The 24,038-nt window shown below is 35.8% G+C and overlaps 4 protein-coding genes across 6 annotated transcripts; 2 read left to right on the top strand and 2 right to left on the bottom strand.

The window, feature by feature from the left end:
• Nucleotides 1-1,220: 1,220 nt before the first annotated feature.
• Nucleotides 1,221-3,153, bottom strand: LOC125217545 (8-hydroxygeraniol oxidoreductase-like). Its single transcript, XM_048119062.1, has 7 exons — nucleotides 2,965-3,153; nucleotides 2,757-2,902; nucleotides 2,626-2,663; nucleotides 2,156-2,549; nucleotides 1,779-2,015; nucleotides 1,543-1,701; nucleotides 1,221-1,479 (listed from the first exon to the last, which is right to left on the bottom strand). The coding sequence occupies exons 1-7, from the start codon at nucleotides 3,002-3,004 to the stop codon at nucleotides 1,366-1,368; spliced, it is 1,128 nt and encodes a 375-aa protein (XP_047975019.1). The 5' UTR covers nucleotides 3,005-3,153; the 3' UTR covers nucleotides 1,221-1,365.
• A 3,718-nt stretch (nucleotides 3,154-6,871) lies between these two features.
• On the top strand, nucleotides 6,872-9,779 carry LOC125221842 (ATP-dependent RNA helicase dbp-3-like). 2 transcript variants are annotated; one of them, XM_048124134.1, is made up of 4 exons: nucleotides 6,872-7,148; nucleotides 8,502-8,829; nucleotides 8,913-9,095; nucleotides 9,210-9,779. In XM_048124134.1, exons 1-4 carry the CDS (start codon nucleotides 7,068-7,070, stop codon nucleotides 9,581-9,583), a joined length of 966 nt encoding a protein of 321 aa, XP_047980091.1. In that variant the 5' UTR covers nucleotides 6,872-7,067; the 3' UTR covers nucleotides 9,584-9,779. The 2 variants fall into 2 exon arrangements, with proteins under 2 accessions (XP_047980091.1, XP_047980090.1); XM_048124133.1 differs by having other exon boundaries at nucleotides 8,913-9,779.
• A 572-nt stretch (nucleotides 9,780-10,351) lies between these two features.
• On the top strand, nucleotides 10,352-19,825 carry LOC125221718 (vacuolar protein sorting-associated protein 35B-like). Of its 2 annotated transcripts, XM_048123932.1 has the most exons (22): nucleotides 10,352-10,517; nucleotides 10,635-10,731; nucleotides 10,860-10,983; nucleotides 11,563-11,748; nucleotides 12,667-12,754; nucleotides 12,928-12,984; nucleotides 13,080-13,169; nucleotides 13,252-13,374; nucleotides 14,203-14,277; nucleotides 14,347-14,406; nucleotides 14,514-14,630; nucleotides 14,961-15,200; nucleotides 15,274-15,339; nucleotides 15,494-15,583; nucleotides 16,186-16,275; nucleotides 17,037-17,126; nucleotides 17,580-17,648; nucleotides 18,513-18,593; nucleotides 18,701-18,808; nucleotides 18,886-18,989; nucleotides 19,097-19,210; nucleotides 19,321-19,825. In XM_048123932.1, exons 1-22 carry the CDS (start codon nucleotides 10,422-10,424, stop codon nucleotides 19,535-19,537), a joined length of 2,382 nt encoding a protein of 793 aa, XP_047979889.1. In that variant the 5' UTR covers nucleotides 10,352-10,421; the 3' UTR covers nucleotides 19,538-19,825. The 2 variants fall into 2 exon arrangements, with proteins under 2 accessions (XP_047979889.1, XP_047979890.1); XM_048123933.1 differs by lacking the exon at nucleotides 10,352-10,517 and having other exon boundaries at nucleotides 10,635-10,756.
• Nucleotides 19,826-19,856: 31 nt separating this feature from the next.
• Nucleotides 19,857-23,760, bottom strand: LOC125221720 (sialyltransferase-like protein 2). Its single transcript, XM_048123934.1, has 12 exons — nucleotides 23,599-23,760; nucleotides 23,445-23,518; nucleotides 22,764-22,853; nucleotides 22,520-22,597; nucleotides 22,203-22,303; nucleotides 21,535-21,727; nucleotides 21,369-21,459; nucleotides 21,234-21,298; nucleotides 20,826-20,980; nucleotides 20,662-20,743; nucleotides 20,411-20,520; nucleotides 19,857-20,287 (listed from the first exon to the last, which is right to left on the bottom strand). Exons 1-12 carry the CDS (start codon nucleotides 23,684-23,686, stop codon nucleotides 20,092-20,094), a joined length of 1,323 nt encoding a protein of 440 aa, XP_047979891.1. The 5' UTR covers nucleotides 23,687-23,760; the 3' UTR covers nucleotides 19,857-20,091.
• Between the last annotated feature and the right edge of the window lie 278 nt (nucleotides 23,761-24,038).

The raw sequence follows: 24,038 nt of genomic DNA, 5'->3' as shown, positions 1-24,038 counted from the left end.
CTCTTTAATGTTAATGTGCTTTTATATAATACTACTACCTCTCTACCAATAAAATTAAGAGATATTGACCATTTAAATTACGAACTTTAGTCATATTTTGGTATGTCTCATGAACTTTATAATTAAAGTATTAAATCACGAAGTTTCGATTTTTCTTAATTATCTCATCCATGCACAAATCGATTCGTTTTGTGATGTTAAAAATGACAATATTTCAATAAAATAAGAAAATAAAGGAATTTAAAAAAAAAAACTGAAACACATTGATTTGAATATCGTTAACAGCTAACATTTTGTACATGAATGTGACAGTTGGGAAAAAATAGAACTTCTTGATTTATATTCCAATTTCAAAGTTCATGGGATAGGTCAGAATTTGAACAGTCTTCATGATTCACACTTCACGATTTTTGTAATAACGTTTTAAAACAAGATTGTGTTTACTATTTTGCTTAACAATTGGCATCATCTTATTAAATACTACCATTATTTGATTTGAGTCTTTATGTTGGAATTGAATTGCCTAAAGATATGATAAATTTAAATATCGAAACTTATACCGCCTTAAATTATAATAATTGAGCTTATTCCATAATCCCAATCATCTGAATTGGGCCTACAATTATGGATCTTGATTGAAAAATACTACCTCCCTTCGTTCCCTGAAAATTTATCACTTAATTCTATTTTCGTCCGTCATTAAAAATTTGTCATCTTTCACTTTTATCATTTTTGTAGTGGGTCACACATTTCACTAACTCATTCTCACTTACATTTTATTATAAAACTAATATATAAAAATAGAACTTACACGCCACAGACTTTTTTAATACATTTTCTATTACATTTTTTAAAACACATGTCGAGTTAAGTGATGACAAATTATTATGAACGGAGTACATTTTTTCACTCCCTTTTTTACACTAACAACTTTCTAAAACGTGTCAAGAAAAAATGAATTTTTAAAATGTGAATGAAGAGAGTACTTTCATGTTTTAAGTTTTAAGTTTTTAGTTTTTAGGCTCAAAATCGTCCAGTCGTCTACGTTGTTACACTAATACACATTTACGTCACGATCCATTGTCAAAATTTACACGAGTTCGCTAATTTAGATCGGATTTACACAAAAAATTTATCATGAGACAATTGAGAATTTCAAATTTTTAAAAGTCAACCAAAATTCGACCAAACTTTTTGATTTTTCATGCAATTTACCCAAACATGTTTCCAATAAAATGGCATCAACTTCATTAACATGTTTTCCTCACAACGTTGAGCACTATTTTTGGCTTTATTCAACATTCCACGTCCATAAATTAACATTCAAACCAAATAAATCAGAATTCAATTGAACTAAATTTCCCTTTAGAACTTGATAATGACCTTGACACAGTCAGGTTGCTTCATGTACTCAAACAATCCTTTGTTAATATCGGCAAGTGAAATCTCATGAGTTATGAGATCACCAAGATTGATCTCCTGCTCAAAAAGAAGCACAATTATTTCACAACCCATGATTGAAAACATGAAATTATATATTACCTTATTGATGCATCTCTCAACAATTTTAGGAATATCAGAGTGGATTTTCACACCACCAAAATTTGATCCCTTAAGGGTCCTCCCGAGAATCATCGGAATATAGTTAAGCACCCCTTTCTCCTCCGGTGGGATGCTTATCAACACTGTCTCCCCGACTCCCTAAATGCACAACGGTGTTTGCAAGAAACAGTAAGCCTCAGATGAAAAAGTGTAGTAGTAGTTCAAGGTCGACATACCATTTTTGTGCATCCAATGGCTTCGTTGAGGAGGGATGCTACACCGGTGCATTCAACGCAGTAATCCACGCCTTGTCCACCGGTAGCCTCTTGTATCACTTGTGATATAGGTTTATCAAAGTGCTTAGGATTTATAAAGTCAGTGGCCCCGAAAGCTTTTGCTATGTCGCGTTTCATATCATTGACATCGATCCCAAATATCCTCGAGGCTCCTAAGATTTGTGATGCCTTTACAGCCTGCATTTACCATCAAATTAGCCCAGATGAAAAACAGAGGAAACAGAGCAAAAACAGAGGAAAACAGAGCAAAAAACAGAGGAAAACATAGATTATTCTAAAGCAAAAAACAGAGGAAAACAGAGAGAGATCATTCTTACTCCAAGTCCAACAGCACCAAGGCCTAAAACAGCAACAGTTGAACCCTTTTCAAATTTGAATCCTTTCCACACTCCACCATAACCTGTTGTGAAACCACAGGTAAGGAGACAGGCGTGGGAAAGCGGCATCCTCGGATCTACCTTAACCACGTAGTTGGACTCAACAACCGCGTACTCAGCCCAGGTCGAGGTGCTAAACATTCGGTACATCCTCTGCCCTTTAGAATAAATTTTTGATGTCATATCATCACATACTATTTGAGGATACCGGGAGCATAAATTCGTCTTCCCCGACACGCAGTTTGCACATTCCCCACACTCTCCAACATAGAATATCATCACATTGTCTCCCACCTTGAGGTCTTTCACTTCTTCCCCAACACTCTCAATCACACTGCATTTTTTTTTTCTCATTTAAGTTCATGTATGTTTTTGATCTCATCTTGAAATGAATACGGATGGATACTTACCCCGCCCCTTCGTGTCCAAGGATCCAGGGGAACATAGGCTTCGACACGAACATGATAAGACACATAGACAAGATGATCAAGACATGAAATAGTAAACTTTGTATTATTACAAAAAAAAAAGATTTTCTTACAAAGAGGGTTCCGCCCTTCAAACATGTGAAGTCTGTGTGGCACATGCTGGCATACACCATCTTGATCCTAACTTGAGTTGAGTTTGGTGGATCCACTTCAACCTCTTCAATCTTCAACGGCTCCATCACTTTCCACGCAACGGCGGCTGCAGCAAAGATTCATCAGATTTGGTATAAGCATGTATTCAGACATAGTTGAAAGGTGTACCTTTGCAAGTTATGGCTCTTGGAGTGGTGTTATCAGCCATTGTTGGTTTACCTTGCTAATGCTATTTGGGGGAAGGCCATCATATATCACATATATATAGGAAATAGTATATTAGGTGAGACAAAAGAAAGAGTTGTTAGAAAGTTTCTATAAAGAAAATGAAACTAATTTTGATAAACATGCAAAAATGTGAAAATTAGACTATTTTTCGTGGACAGGTAGTATTTTCTGTAACTATCGCGGCTTCCCCTTTTTTAAGTTGTGTTACGTCTTTGAGTTGAGACTTCTCTCTTTTTATATTAAAACTGGTTATGGAAAAAATATACTATAAACTTAAAATATAGTCTGATATTAAGTCAAATAAACCAAATTGAGTTGTTAATGTACTATAGTCACTTTTGAATGTTTTCCATTCAAATACAAATGTATTGACCAAATTTCATGAAAATTGACCAATATTTTATTTGTTTGTTTTTTAAAAAATAGATTCTTTTATTTTCTCATTAAAAGCTCAATAAATACATGGTTGATAGAAGGGTCGTGGAACACATATAGGTTCCAGGCCATAATTAAATTAAATCCAATCAAGTTATCGGATCAAAAGTTTGGCATGCTAACACTAATAGTCTTGCCATAAGTTAATTAAAATACAATCGAATTATCGATCAAAAGTTTGGCATGCTAATGCTAATATATGTGCATAAAATTATAACTAATGAGAGATGCATTAAGGGTTGATGGTCACACTCACGCGGATAGTATTTTGGAGTATTGATGACGAATTCAAGTGGGATCGGTTAGAGGCAACTGACTTTACCATAGAGGCATCGACCCATGACCATGAGTATTGTTGGATACTCAATTAATCTATCGTTGACCCCACAAAAGCCGTCCTTATCTCAAAAAGAAATAGTTTTAGTAGAGACTAGAGGGGTTGAGGTCGATATCTAAGCACGAGCATGTATTCCCTTCGTTCGCGAATAGGAGTCTCATTTTTCCATTTTAGTCCGTCCACGAATAGGAGTCTCGGTTTACTTTTATCGTAAATGGTAATGGGGTCCCATATTCCACTAACTCTTTCTTCTCACATTCATTTAAAACTAATACTGTATATACAAGTGAAATCCATATTTCACTAACTTTTCTTTTCTTAACATTTCTTACAATTCGTGTCGCCAAGAAATGTGACTCCTAATAGCAGATGAAGGGAGTCCTTAATTAAGGACGGTCTAGGGGATCAAAGTCGGTACGACATTCATATACTACCAAAAGCTTTATTAAAGCCAATGTCGATGAGAATGTGGATTAGTAAATGATAATGTATTGTGACTGAAAAATGTGCCCCAACATTATAAGGTGGGGTGTGTTTTAAGTGGAGAAATAATGTGGCGAATGTGATAAAATAGTAAATAAGTGAAAATATAAATAAAAGATAAAGAAATTGTGTAAAATATTAATGGTTAAGAAAGAAATGTGCACTTATTTAGAGCATTAGCAATAAGGGCCCTTCTCCGGAGCCTATCTCAGAGTCTATCTCCATTTTTTCCTGTCACGTCAGCAGGCCCATCCCAGAGCCTATCTCTCTGCAATGGAGAGCCCATTTCAAAGCCTATCTCATTTTATTTCAAATACTAACAAAAACATAAATATCTAAATAATATAAATAAAATTACATAATAAATTCATTATTCGATGTATTACAATATTAGAAAACATAATACAACGAGAATCGGAATCCGAATCCGAATTGTGGGTGAAATTAAACATTTCTAGTGAGAAAAATTTTGAAGCGAGAAAAATTGTGAATTTAGCATGTGAGTGTGTGAAATGAAGAGGATTGAGATTTGAGGTATTTATATAGGAGAATAAATTTTATTTTATTTTTTTAAAAAAAGGAAAATCAGCTCTGCCATCGGCCCGAGCCTCCGCAATGGAGGCCTATCGCGGGCCGATGCGGAGCCGGTAGGGGAAGGGAGATGGGCTCCCTCCCCACAATGGTAACCCATGGAAGGCGATGGAGTGACCGATCTATCGGCTCTGAGGATCGGCCGCCCCGATTGCTAATGCCCTCACGTGAATATCCAAATGACAAAGTGTACATTATTTTATGAGACAACTAGAATAATAAGTACTATATGATATGGCATAACAGTATACTAGTACCATTTATACTGAATACCCTAAACTAAAGTGTCATTTCTTGAATGAAAGTTTCATTTATATGTGAGTATACTAAGATAAAAATTGTCATTTACGTATATAGATCGTGTCGATAATACCCTAATTTTCTCAGTAGATTTTAGAATAATTATTGAGCTTAGAATTTAGTCGACTCACACCCAGGATAATTTATTTAACTTTGATGCTTGGCAATTGGCATAATCTAGTTAAAAACCATTATTTGATTTGAGTCTTGGAATTGAATTTGCTAAGATATGGTAAATATAAATTGATGTCACACAAAGATGAACTGGGCCAAATTAAATGAATAGCAGTTCTTACTTCTTAGAAGTTTAATTCCTTTAGCACTTATGGAGGTTTTCTGTTTATTAATTTGCCAGGTTTCAAATCTCATTTTTAAATAAGCTATGGGCTAAAGGCATTTTTTAGCTGGGCCATTAAATTAGTTAGTTAATTTATTATTTCAGACCCTTAATTTGAGTCCAACTAATATACCATTAACTAAGCATAATAATTTACACTCCCTTAATTCATCTCACATAAACGGTCTTTTCTTTTTTTCATTTTGAATTATTTGGATGGGCCATTATATGTTTGTTAATTTATTAGTTAAGACCCTTAATTTGAGTCCAACCAATATACCATTAACTAAGCATAATATTTTGCACTTTCCCTTAATCTCACATAAGCTATTGGGCTAAATGCATTTTTTAGTTGGGCCATTAAATTAGTTTGGTAATTTATTATTTCAGACCCTTAATTAGAGCCCAACTAATATACCATTAACTAAGCATAATAATTTACATTCCCTTAATTCATCTCATATAAACGTTTTTTTTTTCTTTTCTCTTTTTTCGTTTTGAATTATTCAGATGGGCCATTATATTAGTTCAGATCCTTAATTTGAGTCCAACCAAAATACCATTAACTAAGCATAATATTTTGCACTCTCCCTTCATCTCACAGTTGTTTTTTCGTTTAATTTTTTATTTTGAACTGTTCACAAATAATAATTAGTTTCTACTTTTAGTAATTATTTAATAAAATAGATCCCATTCTCCATAAATAATAGAATTTAGAACCTAATACTTCCTCCGTCCACAAAAAATAGAACAATTGGTGTATGACACGGGTTTTAATGTAGAATTGGTAATATAAGAGAGAAGGGAAAAAAGTAAGATAGAACGAGAAGTAGTGTTAGTGGAATGATGTGTAGGATTATTATTTGTTGAAAATTTTTCATAAATAAATATGCTCTATTTTTTGTGGACGACCAAAAATGGTAAATGTGTCATATTTTTTGTGGACGGATGGAGTATTACGAAGCTTTATAAAAAATTATTTTTTTCTATAAACTTTAAAAAGTAAAAGAGAGAAAAAAAATAGAAAGAATTAAGTAGAAAATGATTAAAGTAAGAGAGATTAAAATAGTGAAAAAAAATATTATTCATGACTTAATAATAATTAATTAGGAAACTTAATAAAAATTCATGATCAATTTATGGAATATCGAAAATCCAATGTTGGCTCCCGCGTTACGAAATTGGTGAGTTAAAATTTCCAATTTTGGCTCCCGCGTTAAGAAACCCAAGCACGGGGTCAAAATCATAATAAGAGAAAAGTACAGGGGCCAAAGTGCTACTTTCAAAAACCCGTCAAAGTCGGTCACGCCTCGACTATAAAAGGACCCCTTACACCCACAAAAACGATTACGATACATATTTTGGGAATTTCTCTGCCTCTTTCGCTCTCGAAACCCTAACCCTAGGTCAAGCAGAGATCTGCGCCTCTCCGTCGCCCTGATTCATTATTAGGCTCCACTTTTTATCGGATCTTTACAAGAACCCCAATTTCCCCTGCCTTTAGTGGGATTTGTCTTTTGTTTTACGGGTAAATCTTCGATTCAATCTCAGATTCGAAATATGTCTCGGTGCTTTCCGTACCCACCTCCGGGGTATGCTCTGAGCAGCGCCAGAAACGATGCCTTGATTGAATCGATTAAGGTTGGTTGAACCGAGGTCTTTGATTAATTTATTCATGAGCTTGAGTACTCATCGATCTAAATTAAACGAGTTGTGGTGGTTTGTTCTGTACGGGTCAGACGCGTGAATTTCTGAACAAATCGTAATAGTCCCAGTTTCGATCCGTTGTTTGATTTCCGACTACCCATCCAATTCTAAAAATGTTTTTATTCGTGCACCGTGATTTTTGTGTTGAGGTTCAGTCAGATTTGTTGGGAATTTATTTTAAATTATATTGATAATTGGGCATGGGACCTCTTTGTCCTTTACAAGATTTTCAAAAGGAGGGTTGAAAAATATTAAATGGATTGGTAATATAGGAAGTAATTATCTGGAGTGACTATCTGTAATACGTGATTTATGTGTATCAAGTTTGTCTTAATTTTAGGTCTGCTACTGATGAATTTTAATTGGATTAGTAGCTTATTTTGGTGCTTATAATTGTGAAGTTTGTGGTGTCATAATTTGCGGAGTCTGAACCAACAAGTGTTGTTTTAGTTGGATGTATTTTAGTGTTCGAGTCTAAGGTGTCTAGATATTCTTTGGGGAAGCTGTTGGGGTGCATTAAAGTATTGTATTGTGGAGTTTAGAGTAATTGGTTAGGAATCGGTTATTCAAGATTGTGATATAGATGTGTTTTTGGTCTGTGTAGATCTTTCTACGCTAGCTTGATCAAATATCAAGATTATTTGAAGTATTATCAGTAAATAAAAACTTGAAACCTGTCAAGTTGTATACCTATGAGAATTTAGAAGGCAAAAATATGCTCTTCTCTGTTTAGTGACGCATGATTCTCAAGTTCAAACTATACATATTTTATTAACATGTTTTTTGAGTTGCTATGGTGGTTAGTGTTGCAGTATTTTTATGCATTTGGCTTTAAAATACACTAATTTTGTTTTATAGACCTTTTGAAAACAAAATTACAAGCTGCTTGGTGCAGTTTAGCTCTTCCTTTTGGACTAATGTCCATAAATTGGTTGTCAGATTTGCTTTGACGGAATTATGTGCTCTAAGTCTTGTGTCTTTCATTTTGTTTTTTTGCTCTGATGCTTGCTTGGCCTATTCTCCTAGAATCTGTTTGAACTTCCCTTTTTTATCGTAAGATATCTTGTTCACTCAGAGATGTCTTTTAGGGAGTTGTGGAAAGTAGTTATCAAATGTTAGGTTTGCAGTCACTGGTATAGCTTGAGATGTGTGATCATCTCGTGTGTTATGTTTGGTTTGTACTGATTGCATAAGAAGTGAAATTATGCTGTGTAAACTTCTCGGCCATGTCGCATCTCCTCTTCCCTGGCATCAATTCTAAATTTGTGTGATTTTGGTGCTTTAAAGCTCCAAAAGCATAAGGTTCAAGCTGAGGAACTGAGGAAGAAAGAGAAGAAAAGGGAGAAGAAAGAGAAGAAAGACAAGAAAGAAAAGAAAGACAAGAGAAGTCAGAATAAGGGCAATTCTGATAGTGTCTATGGTAATTTTGGTGAAAAATTCAGTACAGATGGTAAAGAAGGAAAAAATGATTCTGTACAATTGGAACGGAGCAGTCTGACTGAGGAGCATGCAGAACCTGTTTGCTTGCGTGGTCCAAGCTCGTCCTCTGATAGCACCGAGAATAGTAATAAGAGGAAGAGGCTGCCTTCCCCTGTTGATGTTAGCCGTGGCCATGGTTAGTCATACATATTTGACATTTTGTGATGCTATATTACATAATTGACTCTTTGCTCATGCACATTTTGATGTTTGATTCAGGCAAGATTATCCGGATAAGGCTGTCTACAAAGAAGCAAACCCAATCTGATTCTTCAACAATTGAAGAGCAGAAACATTGCTCTACATCCAGTAGTATACATGCCCCTCCCCAAATAAAAAATGATGCTTCTCTCAGTCAGAGAAGTGCAGGCTTTTGTTCCACATCGGGGTCAATCAGCAACGGTAAGCAATGCCTTGTTCTCAAGACTGGTGGAGAGCGGATTCATGTTGCCTCCAACCATAAAACAGTGCTTCCCCTCAATCCGTCCCCCTTTGAAACCAAAGCATTTTCTGCAGCCTCTAAGCAGATCAAGAATGTCGTGGAATCTAGAGTGCTGCCTGTAGCCTCTGATCCGATCAAGGCTACTTCGCCCTTTGGATCCAAAGCTTTGCCTGTATCAAATACAGTTTCGACTGCAATGCTTAAAGAGGGACTACTCTACCAGAATCTAATGGAGAACTGGGTTCCACTCCAAATGTGCGGCAGTGGTGATGATAATCAAGATGAAGATTGGCTCTTTGGTAGCAAGAGTAAATTGGAAGTATCTGAAAAGAAACTGGTCTGCAGAGAGGATAGCATACCGTTCTCCAACACTTCATCGTTTTGGCCACGCGCACAATACATACCGGAGGTTGACTTGTTCGCCCTGCCGTTCACGGTCCCTTTTTGATTTTTAGTGATGCAGATAAAAATAGATCAAAATGTATTATTTTCTTTTGCCCGAAGATTTTTGTAGTGGTTTCTCTTTGGGCAAGTTGGAGACAACAATGTATTGGTGCCACATTGAGAATTTGTAACTGTATATAAATTATGAATTTGTACTGTATATATGTTTTGATAGTCTGTATTGTTTCATTGCTTGTTCATTAGCTTCTTCCTATTGTTTCATTGCTTGTTTCATCCTTTTCTTTCTCTCTTTTTACAATATATCATTCTTGTTTTTACACTTTAATTTACTGAAAAACATTATAAAATGAGTCCTATAAAATATAAGTATCATTCATAAAATAAAATATTTATCTCAAAAGTATGTTATTTTAAAACTGATATGGTTTTGGAACCGTAACCGCGAAACACCCTCGCGGTTCGGTTCCGGTTCTACAATATCCAAAACTGGAATCGGTGGTTCCGAACCGTAACCGCCGGTTCCTGAACCGTGGGCACCTCTAGTTAAATGTAGTTATCAGTTTTGAAATAACATACTTTTGAGATAAATATTTTATTTTATGAATGATACTTATATTTATAGAACTCATTTTATGAGGTTTTTCAGTAAATTAAAGTGTAAAAACAAGAATTGATATATTGTAAAAAGAGAGAAAGAAATTAAAATAAGGGAATGAAAAAGGAGGCTGCGTTTTGTTCCTTAACTTTTGCGTATTAAGCACAGCATTCTGTGCTGTGATTTAAATATATTTATTTCAATTATGAAAGGATTTTTTTAATTTCGACGTTCAAATCGATTCAAGCCTGGCGATTGCATCTGATTCCTGTTTGGGAGAGGCGAAATGATGATATCAAACGGAATCGAAGACGAGGAGAAATGGCTCGCCGAAGGCATCGCCGGAATTCAGCACAACGCCTTCTACTTGCATCGAGCTTTGGTAAATCTCAATATGATTATTGTCAGTTTTTCAATTCCAAAAAAAAATCTGAGGGAAAGGGATGTACAGCCCTAAATTCTCATAACTGGAGCAACTGAATTGTGATTTGGATTTTAGGATTCCAATAATCTACGGGAAGCACTCAAATACTCTGCGCAATTGTTATCTGAGCTAAGAACTTCGAGGCTGTCGCCGCACAAATATTATGAGCTCTGTAAAGTTCTTCGTTCCATTTATAAGTAATTCATCGCTACATGTTAACTGTTGTGTATGAAAACTGAGGCTTTCCCTTCCTTTTGTGATATTCTCTTTGATCTTATGGAATTTCCATTCCGGTGTTAGATATGCGGGCTTTTGACGAATTGAGGAGATTGGAGATTTTCTTCAAAGAAGAAGATCGGCATGGCTGTCCAGTGATTGATCTATACGAGCTTGTTCAGCACGCAGGGAACATCTTGCCTAGACTGTAAGTTCTGTGTGATCAACTCTTTGTTTGCTTATTTGGTTATATCAGAAGTTTGTTTCTGATATTCTGCCCGATTTGATGTCCTTTTGTGTATTGTCTATGGTCTCATTATGTGAGAAGAATTTAATGTGAGTCAGAATTGGTTCTTGCTATACTATGCATTTCTCTAATATGAGTGCTACGTGTTGATATAGTTTTACTGGTATCAACATATGATGTCTAATAGATGAGAAGGCAGACAAAAGCCGGATAAACCATGCTCTTTGTTTCAATTTAAAATAAATGTTGTAACAAATTTGCTTTTATTTATTCCTACATGTCCGTGCATATCTTGTGACCCCTGAAAAAGAAATATGTGCCATTCTTCTGTTGGCATATTTTTAGTACGGAGTTTTATCTTAAGATATTGTTACTATCTTGGACTGAACACAGCTGAAGAAAATCGCTGCAAGAATTTCAAAGTTACCGTAGTGATTTATATGAAATATTGTATGGAATCTTCTTTTTGCTTACTGACGATAAACAACTAGATCTTATAGGCTCAGTTGATGCATTCTAGTTGGTTTTTTGAATATGTAGGTATCTTCTATGCACAGTTGGATCTGTTTATATAAAATCAAAAGAGGCTCCGGCTAAGGATATTCTCAGGGATCTTGTTGAAATGTGCCGTGCTGTTCAGCATCCCGTCCGTGGGCTTTTCCTAAGAAGTTATCTTGCTCAAGTTAGTAGAGATAAGCTACCAGATATTGGTTCAGAGTATGAAGGGTAAGGCCAATAATCTCCTATTTCATCTTGCAAATTTGCAACAATTATGATTTTTGCAAGACTTTGAATTTACATTAACAGTTTTGATCCAACTTCTCTTCCCAAATCCAATCCTGCAACTGTTGAAATATTGCTGTTTGCATCCTGTCATCAATTACTTCTTCCATCTTTAAAGTTCCACCTTCTTTGTCTTTCATGCTATAAAGGCCTCTGGTACTGCCTCTTGTGTTTGTTCTTTGTTATATGTAAAATCAATGGCTCACTCATTTATCTTGAGAAGCTATGTTGTTAATAACTTATGCTATTGGTTTTCTGGTATTGTGGAACTAGAGTTCCATGTATTTAAACACAACACTTTTGTGCTACAGCACACTCAGATGATCTGACCTTGTGAATATACTCAAAGTGTTTATTTGTAACAATCGTAACGCTCTCTGCAGTGGGAGCATGATTATTTGAATTTTGATGTATGTAACGACTAACGTTCGTCTAACGTATCTGCTAGTATACATCCATGCTAATTATAAACTTGCATTCTTGCTTGCTTGCACGCTTATGAACAATAAATTAATCCCTTTGTACCAACGACTCTTCCAAATTTACAAGGCACAGTTTAGTAATGCAAAGAAATTGAAAGCTATTTCACATAGTCATTAATTGGAGTGGCTGAGAGTTGGTGGTTCAATTGAGAAGTTCATTGCTGCAACAGTATTTTCAATCAGACACTAGAGTCTTTGTTTAGAAAACCTGCAAAAAACAGATAGGAGTAGTAGATTTGCAAGGATTTGCTATTAAGTTGCAGTAGTAAGTCATCAGTTGTTGTTCTTCTAAATATATTAATAAGTCAGTTTCTGTGTTTTGATATTTGCTTTCTCTAGGAAGTAAGCCGTCCACTTTCATTTTCTATTTTATGTACAGCGAAGGTGATACTGTCATGGATGCTGTGGAGTTTGTGCTACAGAATTTCACAGAGATGAATAAGCTCTGGGTCCGGATGCAGCACCAGGTTTGTGGAAATTCTCTCAAATTTCTTGTTTAGCTCGTAGTTTTAACATACATGGCATATGAGCAGTTCTGTGCACAATAGGTGAAATATCACATAAGGGCATATTTTATGATGCACATATCAGCTTTGGTGATCCTGAGTCGAGACCTTCTTTTGGGGTTTCTGGCTTGCAGGGACCTCACAGGGAGAAAGAGAAACTCGAAAAGGAACGGAACGAACTGCGCGATCTGGTAATGTCAATGCTGCCTAGTAGTTATCAAATCCAAACATATATCTTAAGCTTCTAATTCATTGAGTGTCTTTCCATCCACCTCTCTGTGTTTAGGTGGGCAAGAATTTACATGTCCTGAGTCAGATAGAAGGTATTGACCTTGAAATGTACAGAGACACTGTTCTTCCTAGTGTATTGGAGCAGGTTGGTCATACTTATCTATTCATGCAGACCTTACTTGTTATATGCTTTCCTCTGCCAAATGGTTTACAATTTTTTATCGCAGATTGTGAATTGTAAGGATGAACTTGCCCAATATTATTTGATGGACTGCATAATTCAAGTATTTCCAGATGAATACCACTTGCAGACTCTTGAGACGTTATTGAGTGCCTGCCCCCAACTTCAAGTGAGTTATAAACCTTGCAATGTACTATATAAAATAGTAAACTAGAAGAGTATTTGGGTCCCTGCCCCAACCACAGGCTTAAAGAGTATGCTAGAAAGTAGAAAACTGAGAAAAAGAAACACCATAGATTCAGAGATGTTTAAAGAAAAAGTGCATCAATGTACAAGGCTTGTAAGAAATTATTTTTGCCGTCAAGACTAAATTTGGGAAAGAAGCTTGAGCTTGTCTTGTTTGCACTTCCCGGCCACCACCCGCTTATAGTCTTTGTTTGAAAATCTCAATGAAAGGAAAATTGCTCTGAGGACCCTTTTAATCAAATGGAGATGCTTACTTGCCAGACCAGTAGAAGATCTTACAGTGGTAAAGTGGTGGCCTGTGGCCATCATGATGGCTGTGTAGTATAAGAAGGTAGTATAGGCTTGTTGTTTGTGAAGGAAATCAAAATGTTTACTTTGTTTAGTTGCAACAACTTGAAGTAAAAGAGGATTATAGCCTTGAAACTACCAAGGATAAGAAAGGACCTTGACAAAGTGAATCTGATATACCTACATGAGTACAATTGTTAAAAAGGTTACTGGGCTTTACTCTTCTTCTGATCATGAATATTTGATGGTATCGTGTTCGGCCATAGGGCTGAAATTCATTTACTGCAAATTTCTGTTTTGACTTGAACACCTGAAGCTTGGGGTTGATGGGCTTGTTATATCTGCTAGGTATTTACTTATTAATGTTGGGGAGTACTATTTTACTTTGCAATCATTTGCTGCAACAAAATATCTGCATTGAACTTTTCCTGATAATTTTTTATATCTTTGATTTCACTTGCAGCCTACGGTTGACCTGAAAACAGTTTTATCTCAACTGATGGAGAGGTTATCAAACTATGCTTCCTTGAATCCTGAAGTGAGTTATTGACACTGCAGTCGAACTTAAACAAATTATATCATTTACATATTGTTGACCCTCTTATAGTTGTTACCAGAATTTTTACAAGTTGAAGCATTTTCGAAGCTGAGCAATGCAATTGGAAAGGTGAAGTTATGATTCTTAAATTATATTTAGCTATCGAAAAGTGATTTTGGGTTTAAGATGCAATTGGAAAAACAATGCAATTATTGCTTGAATGATATCTTATGCAGGTCATGGAAGCACAAGTTGATATGCCTGTTGTTGGAGCAATTTCTTTATATGTTTCTCTTCTGACTTTCACTCTCCGTGTACATCCTGATAGGCTGGATTATGTGGATCAAGTGCTGGTATACTTCTTTATTTGAGCTGCTGATGCTGATACAGATTCATGTCAGCATTTAGCCAATTCTGTATATGCTTGTAATTTGTCGATTCCTTCTCCAAAACCCCACATTTTTTGGTATTCATGAAAAATATTATGTCTTACTAACTGGAAAAAGGTAGAATTGGTCCATTCACATTGTTCACAAGCCTTGTATCTTAGTGATATTCGTCCCCTTTGTAAGATTGGGGTCCACACTATGAATATCAGAACATGGTCCATTTACTTCCATAAGCAAAAGGGATAATCTGAAAACTAACACCTTGACTACTTTCTGTCATCTGATCTTTGAAAGGGAGCATGTGTCAAAATATTATCTGGAAAACCGAAGCTTGAAGACAGTAAAGCAACAAAACAAGTTGTCGCCCTTCTGAGTGCTCCGCTTGATAAATATGATGATATTGTCACAGCTCTCACACTTTCTAATTATCCTCGTGTGATGGATCATCTTGATGCTGGAACAAATAAAGTCATGGCGATGGTTATCATCCGAAGCATTATGAAAAACAAAAGTTGGGTTTCAACTTCTGACAAGGTATACTGAGGCTCAATTTCTGTTGCAATTTTGTTTGGACTTATCGTAAATCGGAAATAAATTTATTTGGCAGGTTGAGGTACTATTTGAACTTATCAAAGGGCTTATAAAGGATTTGGAAGCAATTTCTACAGATGAGGTACATCAGAAACCTGTCTCGAATTGCATGATTTTTCTATGACGTATATGTCTCTGCGAAATCTGATTTTTATTTTTAGTCCTTGCTCGTGTTCATATTTTTCTTCAAATTTTGCACTCATGTATATTATCTTGTTTTATGTTTTTACCAATAGCTTGATGAAGAGGACTTCAACGAGGAGCAAAACTCTGTTGCATGCCTAATGCACATGTTGTATAATGATGAACCAGAGGAGATGTTAAAGGTAATTCATGATGATTCTACTGGTAGTTATGCTAAGATCATATGTTCTTACATGGTGAAGATGCAAGAAATCTTTATACAAGTGGCTGCATACTTTAAAGCCTCAATCTTTTGCAATTAAAATTGGTTATCCAAATGGAACTTTGAGGGATTGATCCTTAAATGGAGGATGACTAGTTTTGCTTCATCTCCATGATACCATCTTATTTCTGGAGAAATCCATCTTGTTTCTTCCGGAAAATAATCTTGTTTCCTGAGTAAAGTGCAGGTAGGGAATCTACATTAGATTTTCATAAAGAATGATAAGGCTAGCCGGGGGGGGGGGGGTAGTGAATCGTCCTGAGTGCTAGGTACACTATATAAGGTGGCTAAGGAGAAGACTCAAAATCAAATGTGGCCCATCATAACAATGAGCTGGTGTGCTGCAAGTGTTGAGTGTATGTGTATGTGGGCTGGACATTCATGATCTTAAATAACCTTTGCTTTAAACAGTGTATAGCACACATCAAATTTTTGGCTTATGCCTCTTCTAGCTTTCTTCTATCAAGCTATACCTGATTATGTACTTATGCTGCAAGTTGTAATTTTTTATGTTTTGATCAGATAATATGTACTGTGTGGAAGCATGTAATGTCTGGAGGTCCAAAACGCCTACCCTTCACAGTCCCATCTCTTGTTTTCTCTGCTCTCAAGGTACCTTGTTTCCTGTTGCAAATTATTTGCATGATATTTTAGAACATGATAGATCCTTGGGAAAAGCTGTGATAAGTACATTTAATCTTGTAATGTACTTCTCTGGAGACTCCTGAAAGCAGCGTATCGGGAAGGTGCAAAGTGTTTTGTTGGAAAGCACGAAACAAATACTAGTGTCTTCTGATGCCAAAATGAACAAATTCTTAGTATACCACTTTTCTCTCAGTTATATTAGATTCAGTAGTCAGATATCAGCTACAAGCTTAACAATTAACATGCTACACTATTTTTCTAGCCTTTACTCTGGTTACATAGCTCAATGTTTCTAGTACATTGCCCTGTGTGGCTGTGTCCAAATAGTCCGTTTTTGGAATTATCTGGCTATTGGGTGAAACTAATTACTTCTATGGTATCATTTATTGCTTATGTACTATGTTGTCATCTAAAATGTTTTTCAACAAAAAAATCCAACCAACTTCCCATGTGACACATTTAGGCTTCAAATCTCTCAATTTGATTATTGTACATTGATTACACTGCTGACATGTAAGTCATGTTAGTGTGTAAGTCATTCTAACATGTCTTATTGGAATATAGTGACAATGGTCATACTGCCTGTTTTGAGTATTCAGTAATACTTATCTGCATAGAAGTAATCATGGACATGGCAGTCACTTTAAGCATCAACCTGCTGCAATATCTCATTTTACCATGAGAGACAAGAAGAAAATTCATACTTCTGATGTGCGTTTCTGGTTCAGTTGGTGAGGAGACTACAAGGCCAAGATGGAGATGTAGGTGGAGAGGAAGTTCCAGCCACCCCAAAGAAGATATTTCAGCTCCTTAATCAGGTAAAAGAGCTTCACCTTTCAAACCTCCAAACTCTTTGAATGCGAGTCATCTTGGTTCAGAAACTGAACACTAATATCCTGATTTCATGAGTACATTTTTCAAGAGCTTTTGCTGTGTATTCCTAATGCGTAAAGTTTATTCATCCAAGTATATCGCAACCATCTGTGGATATAGCATATTGATGCAGTAATGGATAAAATTTCTAAGAAAGATTGCCATGGACAAAATTGTCCCTCTTTGATGTCAATAACTGCATTATATGTTGAAAACTGTTTATTCATATTCTCCATGTTGCACAGTCATAAAACCAAGCACAAAATAATCAGTATTTTACAACTTCCAAGTTTGATACTTCTCTTGCTGTGTGCTTGACAATATCTATTTGCTATACTCCCCATCAATTGTTTAATATTTATTGATGAGCAGAAGTATATTTGTATTTTTTGTTGTAGATCATTGAGACTCTTTCCGTAGTTCCTGCACCTGAGCTGGCATTAAGGCTGTACTTGCAATGTGCAGAGGTAAAACTTTTTACAGCACTGCTGAAAACTTTATGGTGGATAAGTGATTCTGGGTATTAGCATATTCTCAAGAGTTAAAATAGAAAACACTATGAATTGGAGTATGTTTGTTTTCCTTCCGCAAAACTGGATAATTGTCTATTAAAACATACCAAGGAAATGGAGATATCTAGTTCTAACTAATTATTGCATTAAACCTCTCCTAGTTATGAGTATAAGTTAAGGTTCCAGTATACACATATGTATGTACAAGTGACTAATCAATGTGGTTAAACTGTCTTATATAATTTGATGAATAACTCCAATAAAATAAGTATAAGTTTATAGTGGTTAAATAACTTCCCAAGTTTCTGAATTAAGGTATAGAAAATCCATGTTCTGTAACTTCTGAGTTTTGATCAATTAATTAAAAAGAAACTCCTCCCTCGATCCTTTTCTTGTCCAGCTATCTTATCCTTTTCCCCCAGTTTCTCCTAACCATATAGGAAAAATTACAGTTTAGCACCCGAACTATTGACCTGATAATAGAAATGTCACAAACTACACATAATCACAGTTCAATGCAAGGTACAATTACATTGTAACAAAGAGGTCTTGAACTATACATAATAATAATAATAAAATATCCTAACTATTACTTGCACAAAACTAACAAAAATGTCCCAAGATTCAATTTCCATTCATGAAACGGTGAGACATTGAAAAATTCATTCTTGCACAAATGTAATACTAGGAATCAGTAACATTGTTTTTGGAAGGGTATGAATGGCATTCCATTTTCATTTCTTTTGTTTAAGGATGATGAGGCAACTACGGCTAATAAGAGTTCTTTCTTTGCATTCCTTCGAACATCTGTATTTACAGGCAGCTAATGATTGCGACCTTGAGCCGGTGGCTTATGATTTTTTCACACAGGCCTTTGTCTTATACGAGGAAGAAGTAGCGGTATGTATCCAATATCCGTTGAGCTCATAAAACATTACATTGCTTTCTTCAGAGCAAGCAATTGATTTTTTTAAGTAACTTGTGTTATGTTATGCTATAATTTCTAGGATTCTAAAGCCCAGGTGACAGCTATACACCTAATAATAGGGACTCTACAAAGGGTGAATGTCTTCGGTGTCGAGAACAGAGATACCTTGACTCATAAAGCCACAGGGGTAATGTCATTGTCTTTCCGTGCAATGTTTTATTAATCTTTTGGCTAAAGCCCAGGCTCATTATCTTTTACTTTCAGTACTCAGCGAAACTTCTAAAGAAGCCAGATCAGTGCAGAGCAGTTTATGCGTGTTCACATCTTTTCTGGGTTGACGATCAGGATGGCATTAAAGATGGAGAAAGGTATAATGTATTTTGTTAAAAAAAATTGTTTAGTCGCAAGCCATGCCATCTACTGCAGTATGCATCGAGCCAACACCCCATGACTTGCTGATCTTCCTATTTGATAGGGTTCTGCTCTGCTTGAAGCGTTCATTAAGGATTGCCAACGCTGCTCAGCAGATGACAAATGTTACCAGGGGTAGCAGTGGACCTGTAACTCTCTTCGTTGAAATACTTAACAAGTTAGTCAGTCAAACTCTTTAGTCTTGCACTATAAACGTTAAATATGATGCCCGTTTCTTCCTGAAGACGCTTTTTTTTCATTTTATTTTTTGTTCACCATATGCTTCAGGTATCTATATTTCTTCGAGAAGGGAAATCCTCAGATTACAGCTTCTGTGATTCAAGGCCTAATAGAGTTGATTAAAACCGAGATGCAGAGTGACAATGCAGTTGTGAATCCTGTATCAGATGCATTCTTCACAAGCACGTTGCGTTATATTCAATTCCAGAAAGAAAAAGGAGGCGCTATGGGTGAAAAGTATGATTCTATTAAGTTGGGAGGATAAAGATCGAGGAACTGAACCGTTTATCTGTAAGGGCTATGAAGAGTTCTCCTTTGTTATTTTGGATCTCGACACGAACAGCGAAGCCGAGAAACTGCACATCCACTGTATTATTCTGTTAGCTGGTGTTCTTCATAATTTGTACTATGCATTAATGAGTTCCTAGAATAGTAGACTGATTCTTGAATCATGTTGGACGTGGCCAATAATAATGGTCCAAATCGGCTCTATTGTGTATAAGAAACTAATGTATATTGATTTGTTTCTAAACAATAAACTTGTTTCTGTAAACTTGGAATCATAAACTTACAGGTAAAATAGATAAGTATGTTAATATGGGATTAATAAATCTTTAATTTAATCGTTACCTTAATCAAATATGAAGGTCAAAATTAAAATTACAACGCCATGAATGAAATGACTATTCTACAATACAGACATGAATTACTCTTCCATTACAGAACAAAGGATCATTCTAAAAGCTAAAAGAAGGATGGCCTTTTTTTCTATCTCAATCAACAATGTTGAAAAGTGTTGTGCAATTTCTCTTCTAAGTACTACCTGGATGGAACGGTGCAGAGCTGTCCGTGCCTAGGATGGTGTTCCAGAGGATACATTCTCGTATTTTTCACATATTTTTGATGCTCGACAGCAGCTTTTCTTGAGCTCAATACTTGGTTCGACTTGCCCCTTATTTGCTTTGCAATGATGGAGCATTTGGCTAAGGGATCTGAAGATCCGGCTCCAACTCTCCTATGAAACAAACATAGTTCTAATATAACACCAATAATTTTATGTCACACAGCACAAATTATTTACATGAACGTAAGAAACTAGAGATATTCATAGTGCCATAATAAGGTAACAAGCAAATACCTCAACAACTTCTCTGATGCAATGCGGGCTGCTGTAATTAAGCTGCGGCTCGGTACTGACTTCACTATCCGATTTGGATCAGACCGCATTGGAGAGTGGATTTTGATAAGCTGTCAAAGCATAGAAGTACAGCATTTAGTACTGAAACTAAGTGAGGGAATATTTGTAAAGTATGTATTTTTGATGAGTAATATATTTAGTTACAAGATGATAAATCTGATAGTCATTCATTGCATATCGACACGACTTACACCAAGACATTCCATCATTTGATAGTATGCGCGACCGTGCAGAGGGGTATGCCCTTGTCGAGATTCTGAAAAATACCTAGTCCTGAGATGAACAATAGGCCCATTACTAGGTAAAGCATTATATAAAAATGTGACTCGTTCAGCACATATTCCAATATACGTACCATTCTTTATAACCAGGATCAACAGTAAAGCCATACATATCAACAGTGTCACAAATGGAGAGAGCAAATTCAAGAGCCTTTAGCCCGGTTCCTTTTGCAGCTGAGCCAAATGATGCTCCTAGCATCAGATAAACTGGATTTAGTATGGGAACTTCCTACAAAAAAACAAAAAAGGTAAACTTAAAAATAAGAGTATTGCATGTTTATTTGTCTATATTTCCAAATTGAATTCTATTTGAAGGAAACACAAATGGCTAATTATAGAAATAGTCGGACAAGAGATCTGAGGGAAACAACAAGGACTTGCAACTGGAAGGGGAAAACTATTCTTTAGTCAGAGAAAGGAAAATGCTGATCTCATAGAACGTAAGTAACACACAAGAAGGAAAAACTCAAAAAAGTACACACCCGGATCATCTTGTTCATGATATCATGAATTGTTGTTTTGACGATCAAGACCTCCTTTCCCTTGTCTGTGGATTTTTTATCATTAATATGATTGCTGATGAGATTAAGTTCACAAGATGTGAAATGTGTACATACCATACAACTCAGCGACTTTATCAAGAGCTTTTGCAGAACCCCTGTTGAGGAGGCGAAATGTGCTTTTCGTACCAACATATTCTGTGAAATTCTGCACAAAAGAGAAATTTGTAGGCAAGAGAAAGGCTTGTTTAGGTAAGATAAGACTGTTACACAGTATACAAACCTCTATAGGCGCTCCATTCTCTCTGAAAACAGCATCATAGCTATCTATTTCATCTCCAAACTTGTTTCTTAGAAGATCACCTGAATTACCAATGACAGCACATCGGCTAAATTGCCTTGGCGTATAAGGAGGATTATCCGGAAGCACCAGTGAGAGTTTCTCCATGCACAGAGTTTTATTCTCGCATTGATTCCTGCAGCAAAGAAAATCAAAATTTGGTCCATATAGCCCTATCTTGAGAAAAAGAAGATCCAGAAGTTTCTCCAAAATAAATTTTTACAGCTTCACTAAATAAGTATATACAAGGATAGACCAAAAAAGCCTTCTATATTGCATGATCTATAAGTTGAGAGTGGCTATAACATACATTGAAGTTTTAGTTATAGATTATAAGGTATATACAAAAGGGGTAAGGTAAACAAAACATACAAACAAGCTTGCTGTAAAAGAGAACAGGGATGGTTTATTTCAGCATTTTGGAGGTTTCAAAGTTCAATCTGGTCTTCCAAGCCATCAGTCACTACAAACATCATAATCAATACCTAAGAAAATATTAAATTGCTACCACATATGAGCTTGCAACAGTAGTAATAACTTGGGCCTCATATGTGGGACTGCAGCTTGTATAAGGAATCCTTATGCAGGACTTATGTATCAAAGCTACTTACAGTAGGGCTCCCTTATTGATCCTCCGCCAAGCATAATCTCTCCATCCATTTGGCAAAGCATCAATGTATTCTCGAGTCAGAACAGTAGTACTATTCCGCACCTGCAAAAGTCCCTCACTGAACATAAATCAACTATGGTACAAGATAGTTCCCAAAGTTTATTGCAGAATGCAGATACAAGATTATTTTTCGTAATGATGGAATGATATTAAAGTTACACAAGCTGCGTATTCAGAGACAAGTAGTTGCTTCATTCTGTAACCCCAATAGAAGAGGAGTATTTAATATAAATCTTGCACGGTACCAATAACACTAACCTGCTCCCATGTAGCCACTGCTTCGCAAAGATTGAAATCAAAAGTCAAGCCTTCAAGTTCTCCCGATTTGGGATCTTTCTGTTCAAAAAGTTAACAACATCATTGGGGAAGCACGACAAAATGCATCCAGGAGCTGAAAATATTCACTCTCACACTTTTAAAATTTGTAGTTGGGAAACAATAAATTTAAAAGTAATTTGAAGCAAACAATGACTACAAGATACAGCAATCACTAAGAGAGTACCCATTTCGGGACAGTCTCACTGGGGAACTGCAGCGAAACCTCACAATCATCTCTACCCCTTACAGCTTGTAAACCTAAACCATTTGCACTCTGCAAGGCATCAAATGCACCAGATGAACTACATAACATACCAAGTAAAAGCTCAAACATTATTCTTGTAGGAATTCAATGAGGGATTCTCAAATGGAAAACACATCTAATAATCCAGGATAAAATAACCAACCGCGCCAGACAATTATCAAAACAATTACTACTAAATGTAGATCTTAGCTGAAGAATCTCAATCATATTGGTGATTCCATGGGATCTTTTATCACCAGAAAATCAGTACCTAGTTGGAATCTATCACCACTAGGGAAATTATGCAAGGAAAGGCATTATCCATCATTTGTTCCACTTTCAAATGAACACATTCTAACCCTTGTTTATACAGCATCCTCTTAACCTATCTGGAATTACAATCTAAAAACTGATAATTTCAGTAAAATTCAGTTTGGATTCGAAACATTTCAAGTATTTCAAACTCAAACAAAGTTTTGACACAAACAATAGCATTCAATTTTGATGCATACATTCACACTCCAACAAAAAAAAACCTAGAATTAAACAGAATAACGACTACGCAAACTCATTCACTCACTTCAGATATAAATTAAAGAGCAAAAACAACTCGGAACTGACCACACACTTGCCGAAATGACTCTGTAAAGATCTCAATGCCTCCAGATCATCACTGGAAAGACCAGGCGGCCGATCTGCACGCACATTCCCACACTCAATTGCAAACAGATCGAAAATTTGAAAACGCGCAGAGTGAAACAAACAAGTTGATTACCGAAATTGGAAACGCCGGTGATGTAAACGAGAAGAGCTCCAATTCCAGAGGTTAAAGCAACCAGAAATGCTAGCTGCAACAGCCTCATCTAAACTCTGCAAATTCTTCAATAATTATTTCTCCCAATTAGTTTGAGAGTGAAACGAGTTTGTTTTTCTTTACTTATTTGGATCTGGATTAAGGGAATAAATAATTTCTTTAAGATTGTTTAAGCAGATTAATACAACTTTATACGAAAAATCAACTATTATTTCATTTTTAGGACACTACTATTTTACTTTAATTTTAATATTTTCCCATCTAATTAATTAATGTTTAGATAATTATTTTATGAAATTTTCATTGTAGTATTTTTTAGCATGCATACTACCTTCGTCCCTGAAAATTTGATACAGTTTACTATTTCGGTTCGTCCCTGAAAATTTGATACACTTCACTTT

The sequence above is a fragment of the Salvia hispanica genome, chromosome 4 (assembly GCF_023119035.1).
Source record: "Salvia hispanica cultivar TCC Black 2014 chromosome 4, UniMelb_Shisp_WGS_1.0, whole genome shotgun sequence".
Classification (NCBI taxonomy): domain Eukaryota; kingdom Viridiplantae; phylum Streptophyta; class Magnoliopsida; order Lamiales; family Lamiaceae; genus Salvia; species Salvia hispanica.
The sequence above is the reverse complement of the archived record's forward strand: the minus strand, read 5'-3'. Positions and strand labels throughout refer to the sequence as shown.